We start from the raw sequence: 19,328 nt of genomic DNA on the forward strand, positions 1-19,328 counted from the left end.
AACCTATTACTTATTCCAACTGTTTGCATTGTTCTTCTAAACCAGAGTCATTTCCATGTGGTTCCAGAGCCTCAGGTTGCAGACTCCTGCTGGGTTAGAGGTTAAAAAAAAAAAACCACACACACACACTAAAAAAGGAAGTTTTTTTTCACTAATGTCATTTAATTGCATCTACAGGATTCCACTCTGGCAGAAATGAGCAGTTGAACATATGGAAGGAAATTGAACCCATTTACCATCTTAGATTTTAGCTTCTACCCAGAGTTACTCTTTTGCAAAGATGTTCGCTATGATCCGGTTTGAAAGATATTTCTACTGCATTGATGGGCAGCTGCTCCTGACTCAGGAGGTAGAGTGGTTGTTTTCTGAAAACATTGATGGATGGACGGCCCCCACCACTGTTGAGCATTCTGAGTCCATAAATCAGTTTTGACCTGCAATCCAGAGAGCTGCACTGAGGTAGAACTGAACCCTTTTGATTATTTACTCCAGAGCAGCTTAGTCTGGACTTTTTAAGACACTTAGAAGAAAAAAAGTGTCCAGTCTGCAACACGACCCCCATAAATCACTCCAAGGACAAACTCAAAAGTACTCGTCCAAAATCCTCTAAAGCCTTCCTGACTGAGATTGTTAGCTTAGAGCGTACAGACCTCCAGCAGGAAATAATTCAAACTTAGTCGTTCTGTTGCAAAGGGAAGGGTGAAGGGATGACTTGAGCTGTGCTGGTATGCTGATATGAAACGGCATGAATGGAAAGATAAAAAAAAATAATAATTTGTCCGAAAAGTCACCGAAACACTTTGCTCATATCACAGATTAAATCGGGAGCTCAGGTAGTTGACATGAAAGTGCTGATTTGATTTTTTTTTTCCAATGAAAATTTGAGCTACAGTCCAACGCATCCATAATCACAACAAAAACCACCCAAAGGTATTCAGATAGAAAAAAAATACAATTTTCTCAAGCTATGATGAACTATACATCTACTTGTTTCAATGTGATTATTAATTATTAATTACACTGGAATGAAATACATTTGAAATCACAAAATACGTCCTTAAGGTCGCATACACAGTTATGATCAGTTAGAAAGTTTACAGAGTAGAAAAAGAAATGGAACACGTGCAAAAATCCTTCTTTATGAACAAAATAAAAACTTTAGGAGTCACTCAAAGGCTCCAAGGTGGCTTGTATTTACTGATTTCTATTCTTAAGTACCAGATATACTACAAAACAGTCATCAAATGAACACCAAAAATATATCGATTTAAGGCCTTTTAAACTATTCTGTGGGAGAGGGCCAAACTAAATGAGGCAAAAAACAGAAAGAAAACTAGAAAGGGGGACATTGCTTTTTTTACCGCATCACTTTGCATGTTTTGACGGTAGAGACTCGGGTGATGACAGAGAGGTCAGTGCACCTCAGGTCCTCCCATTTATGACATCCAACTCTGAGCGGCAAATCTGCAGCTTCCAATACCTGAGAGATGGAAAATGTAAGAACAAAAGAAAGAAAATGGAGGTAATATATATATATTCCACTGTTCAGTTCTCATGGGATAGCTGTGCATCGCATTACAGATTAGCCCTTCCTACTACGTGGCCCTTCTCCACTACGTTAAATCACCTTGGAGATGATTATCCAGAACAAAGCATACAACAGAGCCCCCCCCCTTCCCACAGACATGAAATCCCACGCTAACATCACACGGGATTACATACCTACCCCCAGTACGTGCATGAGGGGCTTTGACATGGCTTTTTTGCCCTCGCTTGGGAACATGATTGTGCCCCAGTTCAAAGGGGTCAAACTAAATCTCACACTGACCAAATCTCTATTATAAGATGATAAGTAAAGGTTTTGTTTACACCTTGACTCGGGGAAAACCTTTATAGCATCTCTCATTTTATTCAACACAATATTTAACACAAGTATAAATTCTATTTTAGTGTATCAGGTCTCTTCAGCCAAAGCAAACACATATCCTTAAAAAGGCTTTTTGGGAAGTGGTTGATCACCTGACTGATATAAACTAGCGCAAACAAAACCTCATCCAAACATTAGTTGGTATAGTTTCCTCTTGGACCTGGATTTTCTGTTATGCTGTACAGCTTTATTCCACACAACCCTGATTCAAACAGTTGTTTGTAAATGGACTCTGATTGTGATATGTGCATTAGATGATAGCATAAGGCGGTTCACAGCAGAACGGGGGCTGGGTCACGCATTTCCTAAAAGCAATGGACACGCAGATGCAGGAATTTGCTTTAGTTCTTGAAACGCGTCTGCTCACAGATGTGGTTGAATTTCCTGAAATGAGAAACATTTAAAAATATGTATCAATTTTTCAGATGAAGAGACAAAGCTGCAGGAAAAGCCATGCCCTAAAACTCAGCAAGGATCTTCTGATGTTAGACAGAGTTTGTGAAAATACTCCTCCTAGTGGCCAAGCCAAGAATAACAGGGAAGCTGTGTAAAAGTGTGTCCTCTGAAATGATCTTTAATAAACTACCTGAATGGAGTCAGATTATTCAGTTCTCAAAAACCAGATAAGCAAAAAGAAAAAGAAAAAAAGAAGTATTTTATTTTGAATGGCAAAGAATGCAAGAGCAGCAGTTTAGCTCAGGCGGTACAGCAGGTCGTCCAACAACAAAAGGGTTGCCGGATCGATGCCAGCTGTCGCCCCCCGAGCGCGGCTAGTCTGCAGCTCACCGCTCCCCCCCAGGGGATGGGTCAGAGTGTGGAGAAGAATTTCCCCATTGTGGGATAAAAATAGTATCTATTATTTTTATTTAATTCACGTTATTCCAGAGAAACGTATAATATGCCATGATTTTAAAATATATTTGTATGAATGTTTAGCTTCAGTATAGATCCACATCCGTATGTTGCTACATTAATGTTGGTCAACTGTCTAACTTCTTGGTACAACTCTAGTGAGGCTTTATCAACACAATCAATGAAATAGAATCTGAAAAAAAAATATCCAAAATGATAGATTTCATTAGTTGATTAGGATTTTTTTTAAACTGCTGTCATCAATAGTAACCACTATACTGACACACACACACACACACACCCACACACACACACACACACACACACACACACACACATACAAAAAACACATCAATTCTTTAGAAAATTAAGACAGAAAAATTCACTTCTGCATTAAACTCACTAACTGGGTGCATTTTTATTAATTTATTAGTAAGTTTGAAAAATATCCAAACCAATCTTTGGTGGGCCAATGAGAATACCTTCTAAAAGTTCCAAAAATACTACTTAAAAACAAAAACTAATAAACGAACAAGAGAAGCACAAATATATTTGATTATTGACAAATAAGTCAATTCTGAATATTTCTATGTTTGAGGACTTTTTGAAAACTTACGTGGCATGATGGGCCTTGACTTGTGTGCGACAGTTACGCCCCCAGTAACAGTCAGGGCGAGATGTTACAGTAGCTGAGAAGATAAAGAAACTCTTAGCAGAAGGCAGTAAAAGGCGTGGGGATGACAAACATTCAGAGTGTGAGCTGATGGGACGTGAGTGGAGTGTTCTGACCTGGCAGCTCAGACGCTGGGATGTTCTGCCTGTACTTGTAGGCCAGCTCCTTGAAGGCTCGCAGGCCGCAGCAGAAGCACAGGATGGTGTTTCCAGAAACGTTATCTGATGGTCAGAAAGGACTGAATTTTAGTGCTCTCGTTGAAGAAACAGCACTGAGAGAGAAACCCTCATCCAAGCATTCCACATGCCTGTCAGAGAAAAGCTTCCCTCCTGCAAGCCTTCCAAAGACTCCTGAAGCAGATCTTTCCACGTCTTCCCCTTGGATGACAGGTGGTTCTGCAGAAACAAGTATATTTTCTAAACATTCAAAAAGCATTCATTACATTTTCATTTTCATTACATATTAGTTAGATGTATAAGTTATATCTGGCCCTTGTCCAGGCCCTGGACAGTCATTATGCTGATGTGGCCCTCAGTGAAAATGAGTTTGACACCCCTACTTTAAGGGAAAACCAAAAGGAAAAGAAAATGTATTGTTCCAAGGAACTCCCTACACCTTTTGTTTTTGTTTCAACTTTTTTTACAAAGATGAGTCATTTAATTAATGTTGAATTTTTTCCTCTATCTACTATTAAATCTTTTAGGGAGGTCTTCTTTGAACTTAAAGAAAAAATAACTAAAAGATGCTGCTGAGCTTGTTAGTCTCTCCCCTTCTGGGAACTATTTATTTGCTTTTTTTATGTACTTATTTAATCTATAAGAAAAAAAACAAAGTTAATTGTTGGAGTTTGTAAAATTCTGAATTTTGATGCAAATATTTTCACTGTTCCCATAAATGAATATTGGCTCAGCTTTCTTGACTATAATCCAACAAACGAAAAACCTATTAGTCTCAAGTCTCTACAGGGAAAACCCCTTAAAGACCCAGTCCAATGAAATGTTTTTGGTGTTTTTAACATCTTCTTGAAGCATTTTCTAAAGATGGAGGACATCTGAAGAAAGTTAAGTTTAAAATAGCATTTCTGAGTATTTCCTTTTCTTTATCATTGAGAATCAGAAGCAGGGGAATAAATGCAGCAGGAAAAGAATTGTATTTGTGATGTAAAAAAAAATAGGCAGGGCAAGCCACAAGCTCCCTGCTCCAAGTTCTGCATGGGAGAGGGGAAGGGGGGCGGGGTTTCTCCATCCCAACAGTTGAAATAGATCTAAAGATGATCAGAGTGGGTCTTTAACAACTAAAAAAAGACGTTTTAAAAGTCCCATGAGCCTTTGCAGTTTTTGAGTTCACTGTAAACATTTCTGAACAATTGCAGAATAAGTATTCTGGCTAGCAGCTAGCACAAACAGAAAAAAATCTGTGTATTTAGTGAGGAAAAAGATAATTGTTTTTAAAAAGCAAAGTAAAATAATTAGTCAATCACTGATGATTCAAAAAAGATAAGAAAGACAAAAGCGCGTCTTACCTTGAGAACCTCTGACTCATAGGTGTTGTTGTTCAGCACGCTGTCCAGACATTTGTCATTGAGATTGAGCTCTAACAAAAACATTATCCCAAAAAAATGTCAAAGATTTAGACAGAAACTCTTTCAGACCTTTAAACTTCAAAATAATCTTTACAAAAATGTTGCTAAGCTGCTTTTTTTAAAGCAAAACGACAATATGTTTATGTGGTCTTTTATTATCAGTACAAAAAAGAAATCTGTCTTTGCTAACATGATTATTAGCATAATGGTGTGCTTATAATATTGTTATATTAGAAAAATTATTAGAGCTGGGTTGATAAAATCGATTTATCTATCTGAATCAATCAAAGTTTAATAAATCAATAATCGATCATTGAGGTAGAGATTGATCTTTCCTTTTCTGGTGACCTAACGCATAACAGTCAAAAAGTCAAAGTCTGCTAGCTTGATGCTAACATGGAAAGGAATTTTCCATAGGACTGCTAATGCTAACGCTCGTTGAATATAAACATGCATTGTTGACTAAATGAATAACTTCATATACTTACAGACACGAATTTTCCAAACTCTATTTTTTAAAGTAAGCATTTGTGATTTAAAGCACAGTTTTTTTCTCAAATAATGGAATAAAAGTGTAATGCTTTTAGCGCAAGTGGCTAAACTGAAACGGCCTCCTGGAGAGGCAGAACATGATCTGCACAATTCTGTTGGAGCTTCTCCTTTAGAGAAATCATGTAACACTGGATGGTCTTAATAGTCTCACTGGGAATTATTTCACTCATAAATTTTACAGTATGTGAACGGTATCTGATTAATATACATTTCTTCAAAACATATAAATTCAAAATTGAATCGAATCAAATTCAATTGAGTGGATCGAAAGAGAATGTTTGAATTCATCCAGGGTCTGGTGAACCTAATCAATTCAGGAAATTTTTGGCGATACCCAGCCCTAGTAATCATCTTAAGATATGTAGAAAATGTTTATACCTTCTGCCCAAGTTATTTTTTGGGTCATTCTATTGGTGTTTTTGCAGAAACTGGTGCATACCACTGAATCGAGACAGACAGCCTTGACATCCAATCCTCTGGCAACCCCAGTACATGTGACAGAAAGGCTGCTGGCACAGCATACCTGCACAAACATCCTAACCTTAGGGTGTATGATGGAAAAACCTGGCAGGCTTTATTGATAATGCTGATGATTAACACGAGAGCATTCAAATATCCGTACACAGATTCAGTTGTCCGTGTCTAGTTACATTCAAGTTTGTGTGAATATTTGCATACACACATTTTATGGACACAGATGTTAAATTTGTGCAAAAGAGCTTCCAGTTAATCAGCCCACTCACACTGTTGAGCAAAGCCCGGCAGACTGCTGAGCTCTGCCCGTCTGTCCGGCATCGGCTGGAGGCAGCAGGTGCAGAGGACATGGCGACCCTGAGGGGGGCAGCAGTACACCTGGGAAGCTGTTTGGAGGAGGAAAGCAAAAGAGCAAAATGAATCAAATCCAGTTTGATAAAAAAAAATTAAAAAGCACCAATTTACAACCAATTCAAAGCATGTCAGAAAATCCGGCTTATAAAACAAAATCACTACATTTTCAGTGAGTTTGAATCAATGGTGGTGTTTTAAATTTCACATTTGTCAGTTCATAAGTGATGGGGAGCTAAAAGTTTGTTTTGTCAGTTTCACTAATCAAAACTACCGACATCCAATTTACTAGAGGGACATCTGTACATTCATACAATCTGCATCCATATCTGGAAAAGATCAAATTTGAAAACTGTACTTGAAGACAGAATTAATCCTTTAACGCTGGACATGTTACCAGCGAAACCTAAATAACACACGCTCTTTAATATACTGTAACTTTTTGAGCGTTTCTGAGATCAGCATGAATCAGCTGATTCTGACCAGGAGAAAAGTGGCTTTTCTCTTTGGCTTGCATGAAGGTGGAAAGCCGCTTTTCTCCCCTTCGGAATCCACTGACGTTTAGTTAGTTGCATAAACGGTTGAAGAGTTACGGTAATTAAAACAAAAACAAAAAAGTCAAGTTTTGCCCTTTTATTTTCTTAACAAAAGGCCAAATGAAAAGCATCTGTTGGCACAGATTTACACAACTTGTACAAATGTTGAAAGCTGTAAAAATAACAGCAACTATAAAAAGTTGCATGTACACAGTTACTTTTTTTCCCCCATTAATTTTCTATCAGCTATCACTAGACTAAATTCCAGCCTTCTGAAAAGCACAACTGTATATTGAAACTTTGAAATTCTATAAAATAAGTGATGGTCGTTGTTCTTCTTGAACTTTAGACGTTTTTTATTTTGCTCATTTATTGAAACACAATAAGATGAGTGAAGCATTAATGGGCAAACACCTGATGTGGCTTCAGAGGATGTTGAGGGCTGTTCTCCTGTCAGCTTTGCTGCTTCCTCTTCACCTGCTGGCTTGGCTGATGAGAGTACAGCTGGTAGTGATGGCAGACCAGCAAACCAGCAGTTTGAACTTGTGGTGAGCAGCACTTGGCTCATGTAGCTCCTGTAGCCGGGACACTGTCTGCACATCACTAAAGGCTGACTGGGGACAGAGATCCACATTAGGTCACATTTTGTTTTATTTTCAAAAACATGGACCATAAACCTTAAAAGGGAAAAAAAAGCTAAATTTTGGTGATTTAGAACAGAAAATACATTTTTGTATAAATTATTGACAAACAACAGCTGCATTCGTCTTAGTCATGAGTTACAAATGTCATCTTTTACTACTTCAAATAGTTAGGTTACTTATAATATTGTTAAAAAGAATAACCACCATTATTATGATATTAACAGTTCTTCTACCAGTTTTATTAAAAAAGAAAGATTAATATTTCACACATTGTAGGTGAAACAGAAAATGAAAGCAGCTCAAAACCTGTTAAATCTCTGTCTAGACGTTTGTAAAGGAAGCAGCTCTACATTATGCAACAATTCAGCCTTTCCTAAATCCTACTCAAATCAGTGAGCAGCATTTAATGTAATCCAGCTCTTGCTTTTCTTTTTCTGCAAAGCTGAAAACTAATAAACTACAGTGGGGCAAAAAAGTATTTAGTCAGCCACCAACTGTGTGGGTTCTCCTATACTTAAAAAGACGAGAGAAGCCTGTCATTTTCATCATGGGTATACCTCAACAATGGGACCCAAAATGAGAAAAGAAAATTTTGGGGAAAAACAAAAATCACATAGTCGCATTTTTGAAAGAATTTATTCGTAAATTATGGTGGAAAATAAGTTTTTGGTCAATAACAAAAGTTGAAAGGTTTTTATAAACTGTTGCTGGTATTTTGGCCCATTCCTCCATGCAGATCTCCTCTAGAGCAGTCATGATTTGGGGCTGTCGCTAAGCAACACAGATGTGTGTTTTCATGATGTTTTTTGGATGTAACTCAGCTTTCTATCTCCTTCAAACACAACGAGAAAACTTCCTACAAAACAGTTGTATTTTGGTTAAATCTGACCATAGGACATTTTCCCAATCCTCTTCTGGATCTTCCAAATGCTCTCTAGTAAACTTTAGTCGGGCCTTCACATGTACTGGTTTTAGCAGGGGGACACGTCTAGCACTCCAGGATTTGAGTCCCTGGTGGCATAGTGTGTTACTGATGGTAGCCCTTGTTACTTTGGTCCCGGCTCTCTGCAGGTTATTCATTAGGCCCCTTCGTGTGGTTCTGGCATTTTTGCTCACCGTTCTTGTGATCATTTTGACCCCACGGGGTGAGATCTTGCGGAAAGCCCCAGATAGAGGGAGATTATCAATGGTCTTGCATGTCCTCCATTTCCTAATAATCGCTTCCACAGTTGATTTCGTCACACCAATCGGTTTATCTATTGCAGATTCAGTCTTCCCCAACCTGGTGCAGGTCAACAATGTTGCTTCTGGTGTCCTTACACAGGTCTTTAGTTTTGGCCATTGTGGAGTTTGGACAGTTTGAAGTTGGGGACAGGTGTCTTTTCTATAGATAACCAGTTCATACAGGTGCCATTAATGCAGGTAACAAGTGGAGAGCATAGGATCCTCTTACAGAAGAAGTTAAATGTCTGTGAGAGCCAAAAATCTTGCTTTTTTCTTATTTTGTCAATCATAGTTGAGGTATACCTGTGATGAAAATTGCACGCCTTTCCCATCTTTCTAAATGAGAGAATTTGCAAAAATGGTGGCTGACTAAATACTTTTTTGCCCCAGAATCTTTTCATCTGTTTCTGATAGACAACAATTTAAATACAATTTTGAACCTAATTTTCTTCATACATGTCCCTCCATCATTAGAAAAATGGCACAAGAATATGTTAAGAACACAATTTCCATCGGAGTGGGTCTTTTAAAATCACATGGTTTTTAGAACCCATAGAAAAACATTCAAATTCGAGTTTTCCTATAGGGATTCATAAACTGTGTCTGGTCTCTGATCATCTTAAAATGCTTGAGAAAGATAGAGAAGGGCAAATAAGGTTAGCTGAGATGCAAGCACAGGCAGTTCTCTTACCTAGTGTCTGAGGAGTCGCTGTCATTATCAGATGATTCAAAGAGGTAGTCGGAGCTGCCCTCTTCATCAGAAAACAGACGCTCCACTTTTGGCTGCAACATGTCTTGAGTTATCTTGTTTCTGCTGTCCATGCTCTTCAGGTCCTCCTCACTGCGACACTTTTCTGCCAAAAAAGGAAAAGCCACACTTTTCATCTGAAATAAATGAACAAAAATGTAATAAAATGCAACTAGGCTGGTCTTTAAATGTGCAAACCTGGATGCTGTGTGAGGTATGCCTCCACCAGGTTATTGAGGAAGTGGTTTTTACAAATCCTCTCTACAGGACAGCGGCACGTCGGGCAGAGAGATGAGCGCTCCATCCAGCCTGAGTAACAGGCGGCGCAAAAGACGTGCATGCAAGGCTGCAAGCTGAAGCAGACAGACTATTGAAACACACATGCAGCACTGAGGTGGGCCTGCAGACAAAAAGATCGGTTCCCTCGCAGATCCATGCTTGAACCACAGGTACCTCAGATCTTACCTGATACAGTCATGCAGCAGGTCCTGGCATATAACACAAGTCAAGGATTCTTCCATCTTATCCGTCTTGGTTTCTTTAACTGCTGATTTTGATGAGTCTTTGTCAGCTGATCCAGCCACTTCAGGACAGGCAGTGAATGGCAAATCTGATGCACACTCTTTATCTAAAACTTAAAAAACAGCAGCCACATATAACAATAGATTTGGGCAGATACCAAACTACGCATAGAAAATAATGGTTTTAATGACATTAAAATAAGGCAAAACCATAATCAGGTAGTTAAAAGACTAAAGACTAACCATCAGACATTTTCCTCCTCTTAAGTTTAGGTTCCAGATGGTCTGTATCATGTTTTTGTGCAGGAGCTGCATGTTTAGGTGGGCCTAGTAGGATTGAAAAAACCAACAAAGACAGATCAAAAATGTGATAATCCTAATAAGATAGAAACATTTGTAGCAAATATACAGATTTGAACTTCCACACAGACTATTTATTCACTTAAGACAAAACCATGCTTTATTAGGTTTGGGAAGAAAAAATGGGGTCGGATTGAACAGCCAAAAAAAGATTCAAAACAGAAAAAAAAAACTCCCTCGCGCCGCAAAAACTGAATCTCAAGAAAATAAAAAGACAATTGTTTTAACAAGAATTGTCTTTTTTTGTCATGCACGAACAATAATCTTGTCACAGAAGTGTTTCAATGGCAAAATAATCTTAGTTTAAGAAAACATTTTGTAAATGACTAGAGTTTTATTTTAAAAAAAAGGAATTCTCTGTAAGACCATTTTTACCCCATTGGCAGAGTTATTTTAATATTTTTTTTTAGAAAAGGTTTCAAATGTTAAGCATTGTTGACACATTTCTAGCGGGCCTGTTTTTGCAGTGCAGAAGTAAGTGGTGGCCAAAATAAACACTACAAGTTGTTTCTGAACACAAACCTAACCCTTTAAGCAGATTCTTATCAAGACTTGTGTGTGCTAATTTTGCTAAACAAAACCAAACAAAAAGTTACCCTGCACTAAACTAATCTAATATAATGCCTTTAGACATTTACATATTTAATGCAATCATAAAAATGTACTTTTGTAAAGTTTACATATAGTTCTTTACACTAAAAACATTGCACAGTTCTTAAAGTGAACAGGAAGCGTAACATGATGGGACGAAGTTGATCGCTTCTGTTAGTTAGCCCAAACTAAACCTGACATTTGAGAGAATTTCTCTGCCTTTTGTGGTCTGCTGCTTGACCTACAGAAACCAACATAGGAAACCAAAAAACTGAATCCATAGCAGGTCATTTTACACATTAGATGGCAGGATGCTTCCACATGCGCTCGTCTGTCAGTCCCTCAAGTGGATTGTTTTAACAAAGATACAGTCAAAGCACTCCAGCATTTTCATTACCTACATATGAGCATTGGGCCATTAGAGGCTGCAAATCCCTCTGTGCTGACCTAAATTTAATGATTTAAGAAAATATGATTGTTTTGTTTATTTTAAATATGCAGTTAACATGACTTTATACATACAGTAGTCTTCATAGTCCTTATATGATGACCACTTGGTTTTTGCTGACATAGCTGTACATTTTCTTAATCCACTCAGATTCCAGCTAGCTTGTGTTGTTCTATGAAACCTTCAGAGTTGACGGTGTGCTGCAAGCAGCAGAGACAGAAAACTGCAAAGGCCAATCAGATGAAGTCTGACACCAAGGCCAGCTGGAAGGCCTAACGCTCATGACTCAGCTAACTCAATGGGAGGCAGTTTAGGAGTTTACTTTTGAAATTAAAGTAAAGTCTATGGTCACATAAGCAAAACTTGTTACAGCCATAACATGTTGATGTGATTAAAAAATATCTTTTGTGTTATGGAAAGAGAGTTTTTTTTCCTGCCTGGTGGAACATCAGTCTTAAAAAGCGCATTGGTTACCAGAGGATGAAGACGTTGTGATCACTGTGGTGCCAGAAGAAGAGGGATTCTCAATGCAGAAATGGGAAGCAGAAGTTGAAGGCTTTGGCTCATCTTGGGCCAAGTCTCTGGGAGTCTTTGTGAGGATGAGTGGCTCCACAGAGAGAATCATCTCCGACTCTGGAACAGCTGAGTAACTCTGGGCTGAACTCTCCATGCCTGAAGTTTGAAAACAGTATGGAGTGTAAATAAAAATGTTGGAAAACCTTTTTGTGAAGAGTCAGTGAGATCTTACCATAGCTGTGTAGTGACTCGCCCTGCTCCATCTTGATAGTGTGGTAAACATAAGCAATATCTATATTTAAAATAAAATAAAAGAGTTTTTGTACAACTTTTCACACATTCATATACCATGTCATAGTTTTTTGCCTTTCTTCATCATAAAATGTAATTAGATTATTATCTAGGACAAGTCATAAGAATATATGAACATTTTGTGCAAAACCATAGAAAATAAGAAACTTAATCTTAATTGAGAACCACCATTAAAATAATAAATCTATTGGAAGGACGAGGTGAACCCCAAAGTTAATGACCTCAAAGAAGAAAACTGGTGTCAGATCTGAACATATCTGGAATGTAGTTGGGAGAACAAAATGTGAAGTGATGGTGAGGTCAACTTTTAACTGATGGAACACTAAAACTCAAAAGTAACACACTAAGATAAAACTGTGAACTTTGGTTTACCACGGAGAAAATCCAGATCATCCACAGTTCCAAAATATGAATTCCCAATGAGCTGGAGAAAGTTAAAAAGTTACTTCAAACATGTTGGAAAAGGAAATGCATTGTGACTGTGGCTAAGAAACCAAGCAGCAGGTACCCAGTACAACTGCTCATAAAAGGACAATAAAGACTCATGGATAAACAGCAACCCCAGAACTGGCGAGCATCTGTGTTCTAGAGTCTACAGGACGTAAAAAACTAAGAAGTCAGAGTGTGGTTGGACAGACCACATGAAACAAACCACTAACAACTAAAAAGCTTTGAGAACTTTTTGGTGGACTTAAAAAAAAAACAAAAAAACTGCACATTATTACATGTGTCGTAAAGTATGGCGAAGGAAGCATCCTGATATAGTTGTTCTTTGCTGCATCAGGGCCTGGTCGGCTTTCATTCATTCATAGAGAGGAGGATGCTGTTAAAGGACCTAAACACAAGCAGAAGCTGCAGTGGGCCCAGACACACATGACTCATTTTCAAACAGTCCTGTTCCCCGTTGAGTGCCTTTCAACCCTGGATGGTCCAGATGGAATGAGTACTGACTGGTTGGTGGATGGCCACCATGTCACAACAACGCTGCGACGTCCGCAAGGAGTTGGCGGAGTCAGGTTTTGGCCTGCATCAAAGGGGCCGACCATGAGAGAGCTGGTCGGCCCTTAAACAAACCTTAGGAGGTTTGTTTAATAACAATTATTATATACTCTAATGGGGCCTGTTGCACAAAAGTAGAATTAAGACATCCGGGATAAATGACTGAGCTGAGCTCAATGAATCCAAAACATGTCCGTCCAGGCTTAATCGGTTGCACAAAGACCAAGCCAGGATGAGCAGACACGGATTCATCAAGCCAGGTGTAACCAATCCTGGATAGGTGCGCGCTCACGGCTCACTCAAACAGACCCCTCCACAGATCACAGATAAACTGATTCACCATGGCAACTAAAGCCGCGTACCTTTCCCCGTCGGAAGCACAAATCCTCATGGAGGCATACGAGGAGGTAAAAGATATAATTAAGAAGAAAGGCAACACCACCACAGTGATAAAGCACACTCAATAATTTTTTAAATTAAATTACCAGCCAATTAATTTTATGAAAATGTAACTTGTCATTTCAACCAGAAAATGTTATGTTTGTAAATCTTACGTGAATGAATCATGTCGATCGTACATAAAAATAATCCATTTAAAAGTTACTAATTTCAATCATGTTGATCCAACATGATACCGTTAAATTGGATACATTAGTAATCGCAAGGAATTGTGGGATTCCATTTTCTTTGTCTATCTGGGCAGATTGGGGTCTAAGTGTGAGTTTTTGTCCATGGGTTTTATTGTCTAGCTGTTTTACTCTGTTTTAACTAGTGATTTAAACTGTTATGGTTCTTTTTTTTCTGCACCATGAGTTAGAGTGTGGGAGAGGATGATGACCAACCCCCTTGTGCGGTGCAGTATTAAAGTTACTGTGCTTAAGGAAGAAATCGCGGTATTGGAACTCTTGTCTTTTGATGTGGGACTCTGCTGTGTAATTCATGTCTTTGATGTGAAAGTTATTGGCTGTATCTTTCGAAAACATTATCAATGTCAGATGTATAAATAACATTAAAGCAAAAAATCAAGATATATCAACATAACTTGTGTTGGGTAGTCAGAAATTTAAGTTAAATAAAATTAATTTAATGAGGTGTGACCAATTAAAGTGATTCAACTAAGTTGGATCAACTTTTATTTTTTGAGAGTGAGCAACTATATTAATTTAAAGTTGGGTCCAACTGCAGTATTTAAATTGAATCAACTTACACTTATTAGTTTGAACCTAAGTACATTAAGTAGGACCAATATGAGTCATTTTTGTTCAAGTAACGCTATCTAACCATGTGGAAATCATTTCCATAATTTTTTTATGTTCATTCAAAGTGAACGTTTTTTGAGTGTAGTTTACCTGCTTTGTTTTATCCTTATTCAATAAAGGAACATAATGTTACACATTGTGTTTTTATATTCATATGGAATGTGTATTATTTTATATGACAGAGTACTAGGGCCCCACTGAGGAAAAAGGATAAAGTCATAAATTTATGAGGCTGGTTCTTTCTGCAGAAAAGCAACATATTCTTTTTACAGTTCTGATAGTTATGACAATGTGATACTTCATATTCTGGCACATCAGCATGTCTTCGTTTATGAAACCATACTGAAGTACAATTTCACGAAATACCCCACATCTGTCATTTTAACAACTGTCCTCCTTTAAAACAACTGGTTACAATATTATGACTTGTCTTTTTTTTCCCTCTGTGGCCCTAATATTCTATCATTTTATATATAGCCTTATAGTCTATGGGACACTGTAAATTATCTAATGATAGCAACATCATCTAAAACTCATTTATCCAAAATGATTGAAATTAATGATCACAAACGTTTAAATAATGACCGTGGGTCTAGTTATATGTGATAACAATGTATAGTGAGCAGTGAAATAACTATTGGTTTCCATTTGTGGCGACTGCTGACTGACATTAGGGATGAGATTAAATAGATCCTGGAATTTAGCCTGGTCTGGAGCAGGCTAGCTCCACAGAATAAATCTCCATGGTATTTCATACCATAACATATCCTCCTGCCCCCTATCCAGCTTTAGTGCAACCGGATTGGGGATCATGCCCCCCTCATGGCTACAGTGACCATTTTAATACACTGAAAAGCGTAAAAGGTTGATTTCACATGGTATAGGACCTTAAAATACTAAATAGCCATCTTTCCACAATAGTGTGCTTACATCTGTGTTAACTGGAGGAACAACTCCAGTCAGGCTAAATCACCCAGTTGACACAATGGGGGGGGGCTCTACGCCAAGGGGCCTGCCCACAACTCAGAGATCAATTTTTAATGAACTACTACTGCTCTGCAGAAACTACGTCTTAGAAAACAACACGGGTTTTCAGATTTTGGCGAAAAACGGAACGCTTTTAAAAATTGATCAAAAGATGAGTGAAAAAAGTTTTTAAAGGCTCAGCTTACTTTGTTGTGGTTCACTCTTCCTGTACACAAAGTAGATGACGTCTCCATTTTGCAGCAGGTGAGTTTGTCCCTTGATCAGTTTGGACATGTTGATCACTGTTCCGTTTGTGCTGCAGACACAAAAAGGTTTAGTTGAGCGGTTCATTCATTTGTTCCTTCACGTCACAGGGCTGCTAGAGCCTATCCGGCCGGGCAAAGGCAGAGCACACTTTGAACAGGTCGCCAGTCTGATGCAGGGCCACAACAAAACACACCCGCATACATCTAGGGACAATTAACCTATGAAGCATGTTTTTGGATGGAGGGAAGAGCGCCGGAGTCCCCATTGAAAATGCATGAACGGGGAGAACATGCAAATTCCTCACAGAAAGGTCCCCCATTGAGGCAAGAGCACCAACCACTGAACCATTGTGCAGCCCTAATTGAGATGTCCAATACAAAATAAAGGTAAAAATGTCCAATGAAAGAGTATATTTTAATTTTTATCATTGACTTATGGTTTTTATTCCATAACTTTTCATTAGTTGCTCATAACAAATTTCCCAAAAGCACTAATAAAATAAGCTCCTGGTACATGGGATGTTTCACGAAGCCTTTAGTTTTGAGTGAGAAGACTTCAGACGAAACTTTACCTTGTGTCTTCAATCCATACAAGCCCTGAGATTTGATCTTTCACTATCTTGCAGTGTTCCCCTGAGACAAGTTTATTGGCTGGAAATGACAGATAACATCCTGGCAAGAAAAGAACAACAAAAAAGAAGGAATGCAGTTTATAGAAACACAGAAAAGACCTTTCAGAAGGAAGTGGTGCAGAGAAGATGCAATTGATTTCCTTAGCCTTTAAAGTCAAAGCAATCCAATTAAAAAAAAATATATGACATAAAACAAATATTAAGTGGAAAAAAGCTGTACCAAATGAAGTTGCTATGAGGACTTCAAATAAGTGATTACCTAGATGATCTCTAACCAACTGAGCCGACTGGCTTTGCGTTGGAAGAGCACAGAGCCCCAAATGCTTTCAGCAACAAAAAAAGACATAACCCTTTCTCCAGGAAAAACCTATACAAAAAAATCTACTTAATATTCTACACACATGGTGTCAATGGACCTCTTTTGTTCTGGGCTCAAGAGGCTGTCTAAGTTTGGTGCACTAAAGAAGGCTTTGTGTTTTCATGGGGGGTTGTAAAGGTTCCAGACACTGACAGCAACGTCTGCTGCTGTCTGACGGGACCGTCTTTGGCTCACAATGCTTCTATAAACCATTATTATAAAAGGGAATCTGACGTTTTTCCCCCCTTATTCATTTTTGAGTTTTTACTAAAAAAATTTAAGACAATGATCTACCCTTTTTCCTGCCAACTGTGCATTCTCTGCTGAAAAGAAGAACGGTTTCACTTGAGTCCACTTTGACAAGCTTTCCCCACGGTCTTCCCCCTTTGGGGCTGTCCATGTCTGGTCAATCCCCCACCTGAGAAACAAGCAATGAAATGAAAGTACAAAGCGATTACCTATAAGTAGGACAGCCACTTTCAAGTATTTTTACAGTCTACTTTCGTAAAAACTATTTTTAAAACTTGACACAATGCTAATTACACTCCCATTTCTTCAAAGTTTATTAGAAAAGATCAGCGCCTCTTTATGCAGCAGTCGATTTAAACAAGAACTTGAATGAAGAGCTCTACTTAACTTACTAAACGATGTGAAAAACCGGAAAAGAAGAGAATACTTCTGGATTATAAATTCAATACGCAAGAAACCATCCAACCCCAAACTAAAAATCACTTTCGGTCAATGCTAACAGATGCTAGCATTAGCATGATAATCTAGGAAAGAAAGAAGCGTAAAAAACTAATTTTATGAACATTTCTACAACTTTACGCTTCATTTACGTCTAACTGCGTGTCGTACCTTTAAATCCAGCGTGTGTTGTCCCCGTAGTTCAGTAAAAAACGGCTTATTTGCCTCATGTTCAAATTTGCTATGGGGACAAAAACACTTCCTGCCGACAGTCAATGACGTCATCATCTGACGGGGGTGGGGCTACAGAGAAGCAGGGAGCAGGCAGGTCTGCGAGAAATAGAAAAGCTGGTTAACTGGAAACTTTTCTTTTACAAAGAAATAAATCGTATGTGAATGTACTCAATTTCTAAAAATGTTTAAAACACGCATTGAATACGGTATAAACAAATTACAAAAATATATTTATTTAAGTTTTAAAAGAGAGCTCACCCTGTGTTTAGAAGAGAAAATACACCTTGTGTCAAATAAGATCCTCCTGCTGCAACAGATTTACTTGAATCAAAAATACAAGTCAAACATGACATTTTCTTTTATTATGAGTTCGGTGCACCTACCTTCTTTTTCTAATTTTACTATCAAAAATTATTATTCAATTATTCTAAGTTTGATTAGTTATTGTATGAATGTATAACTGATGATTGTATTGTTTTTGTGTATTATTCCTATTTGATTGCTTGTAATAAACCATTTCAAATTAAAAATCAAATCAAATCAAAACCATCAAAAATGAATATGTCATCATTGATGTAGAATCCAATTTTTGTTTATCTATATAAACACAATTATACAGGCCTACTTTAAGAATTTTGCCTCTGAACAATAACTAGACACTGTTGTGTGGAAAATATGGGATTAACTTTATTGGCTAAATATTTCTTCAAAGTTTGTATTTTTCTCCAAACCCTAAGAGCTAATGAAGGACAAAAGAGCAGCGTCTGGTTTCAGGGTCTCAGGTTGCAGACCCCAACTCTAGATAGACCAGACTGAATACAGGTGTACAGAAGGGCTTGGAATTAGTGCTTAACTTTACATTGTTCACTGATAGCCTTTATTAAGCATAAACATTGTGTAGAATCACAATTCACAAATATAGAGATTGATGGTGCTTGTACAACATTTGATGTCACCATCATTGCAACACTTTGTTTTTACACTTTTCCTTGCTCTTCTGATTCTGTCAAAAGGCATTTTTGTTCACTCTCTACGAGCAAACCAAATTGTCTCAAAGATGAAAGGTGCAGACCTGCTTCTGATCCTTCCACAGATGTTCAATAAAAAATTAGACAGTTTAGTATGAGTGCTCCAATTTACTGAGTGGTCCAATTTACTGCTCTCAGTCATTCTTGGTGTTTTTAGCTGTTTGAGAACTGAGAACAAGCATTCTGATACTAGCAGCATGTTTCTTTCAGAATGCCTCAAATGTCTTGAAATACTATTGATTTCTACACAATTTCAAGATGCAGATAAAGCAAAACAGGCCCAGACCAAGATATAAAGAGTTTTTTTTAACCCTTCAATCAAATTCACAAAAAAATGCAATGTCAATTTTTGATGGGGTATAGATGGTAACCGATGTTGTAGGTCTTTGCCCACAACATCGTTAATTTAAGATGCAAATTTGCATTTCAAAATATTTATAAATTGAAATGTGTTTAGGAAAACAACACCTTTACCCACTGTCTCAAATTTGATCCACACACTTTTAACATGGTGTAACTGTTTTATAAAGAATAATTTTCAATAAATTTAGATGAGTTATTCTCACCTTAAAGTAAAAAAAAAAGTAG

The 19,328-nt window shown here is 37.8% G+C and overlaps 1 protein-coding gene across 2 annotated transcripts; it reads right to left on the minus strand.

Annotated features, from left to right (window-relative positions):
- Positions 1 to 141: 141 nt before the first annotated feature.
- On the minus strand, positions 142 to 17,792 carry chfr (checkpoint with forkhead and ring finger domains, E3 ubiquitin protein ligase). 2 transcript variants are annotated; one of them, XM_020706168.2, is made up of 18 exons: positions 17,650 to 17,792; positions 17,086 to 17,209; positions 16,374 to 16,473; positions 15,742 to 15,851; positions 12,232 to 12,291; positions 11,958 to 12,155; positions 10,328 to 10,411; positions 10,029 to 10,197; positions 9,762 to 9,916; positions 9,507 to 9,669; positions 7,362 to 7,561; positions 6,330 to 6,446; positions 6,026 to 6,109; positions 4,975 to 5,045; positions 3,760 to 3,847; positions 3,569 to 3,673; positions 3,396 to 3,468; positions 142 to 2,311 (listed from the first exon to the last, which is right to left on the minus strand). In XM_020706168.2, exons 2-18 carry the CDS (start codon positions 17,189 to 17,191, stop codon positions 2,269 to 2,271), a joined length of 1,926 nt encoding a protein of 641 aa, XP_020561827.1. In that variant the 5' UTR covers positions 17,192 to 17,209; positions 17,650 to 17,792; the 3' UTR covers positions 142 to 2,268. The 2 variants fall into 2 exon arrangements, with proteins under 2 accessions (XP_020561827.1, XP_078808776.1); XM_078952650.1 differs by lacking the exon at positions 16,374 to 16,473 and having other exon boundaries at positions 17,650 to 17,785.
- Between the last annotated feature and the right edge of the window lie 1,536 nt (positions 17,793 to 19,328).

This window comes from Oryzias latipes, chromosome 9, assembly GCF_053564925.1.
Source record: "Oryzias latipes strain Hd-rR chromosome 9, Olatipes_Hd-rR_3.1".
NCBI classification, from domain to species: domain Eukaryota; kingdom Metazoa; phylum Chordata; class Actinopteri; order Beloniformes; family Adrianichthyidae; genus Oryzias; species Oryzias latipes.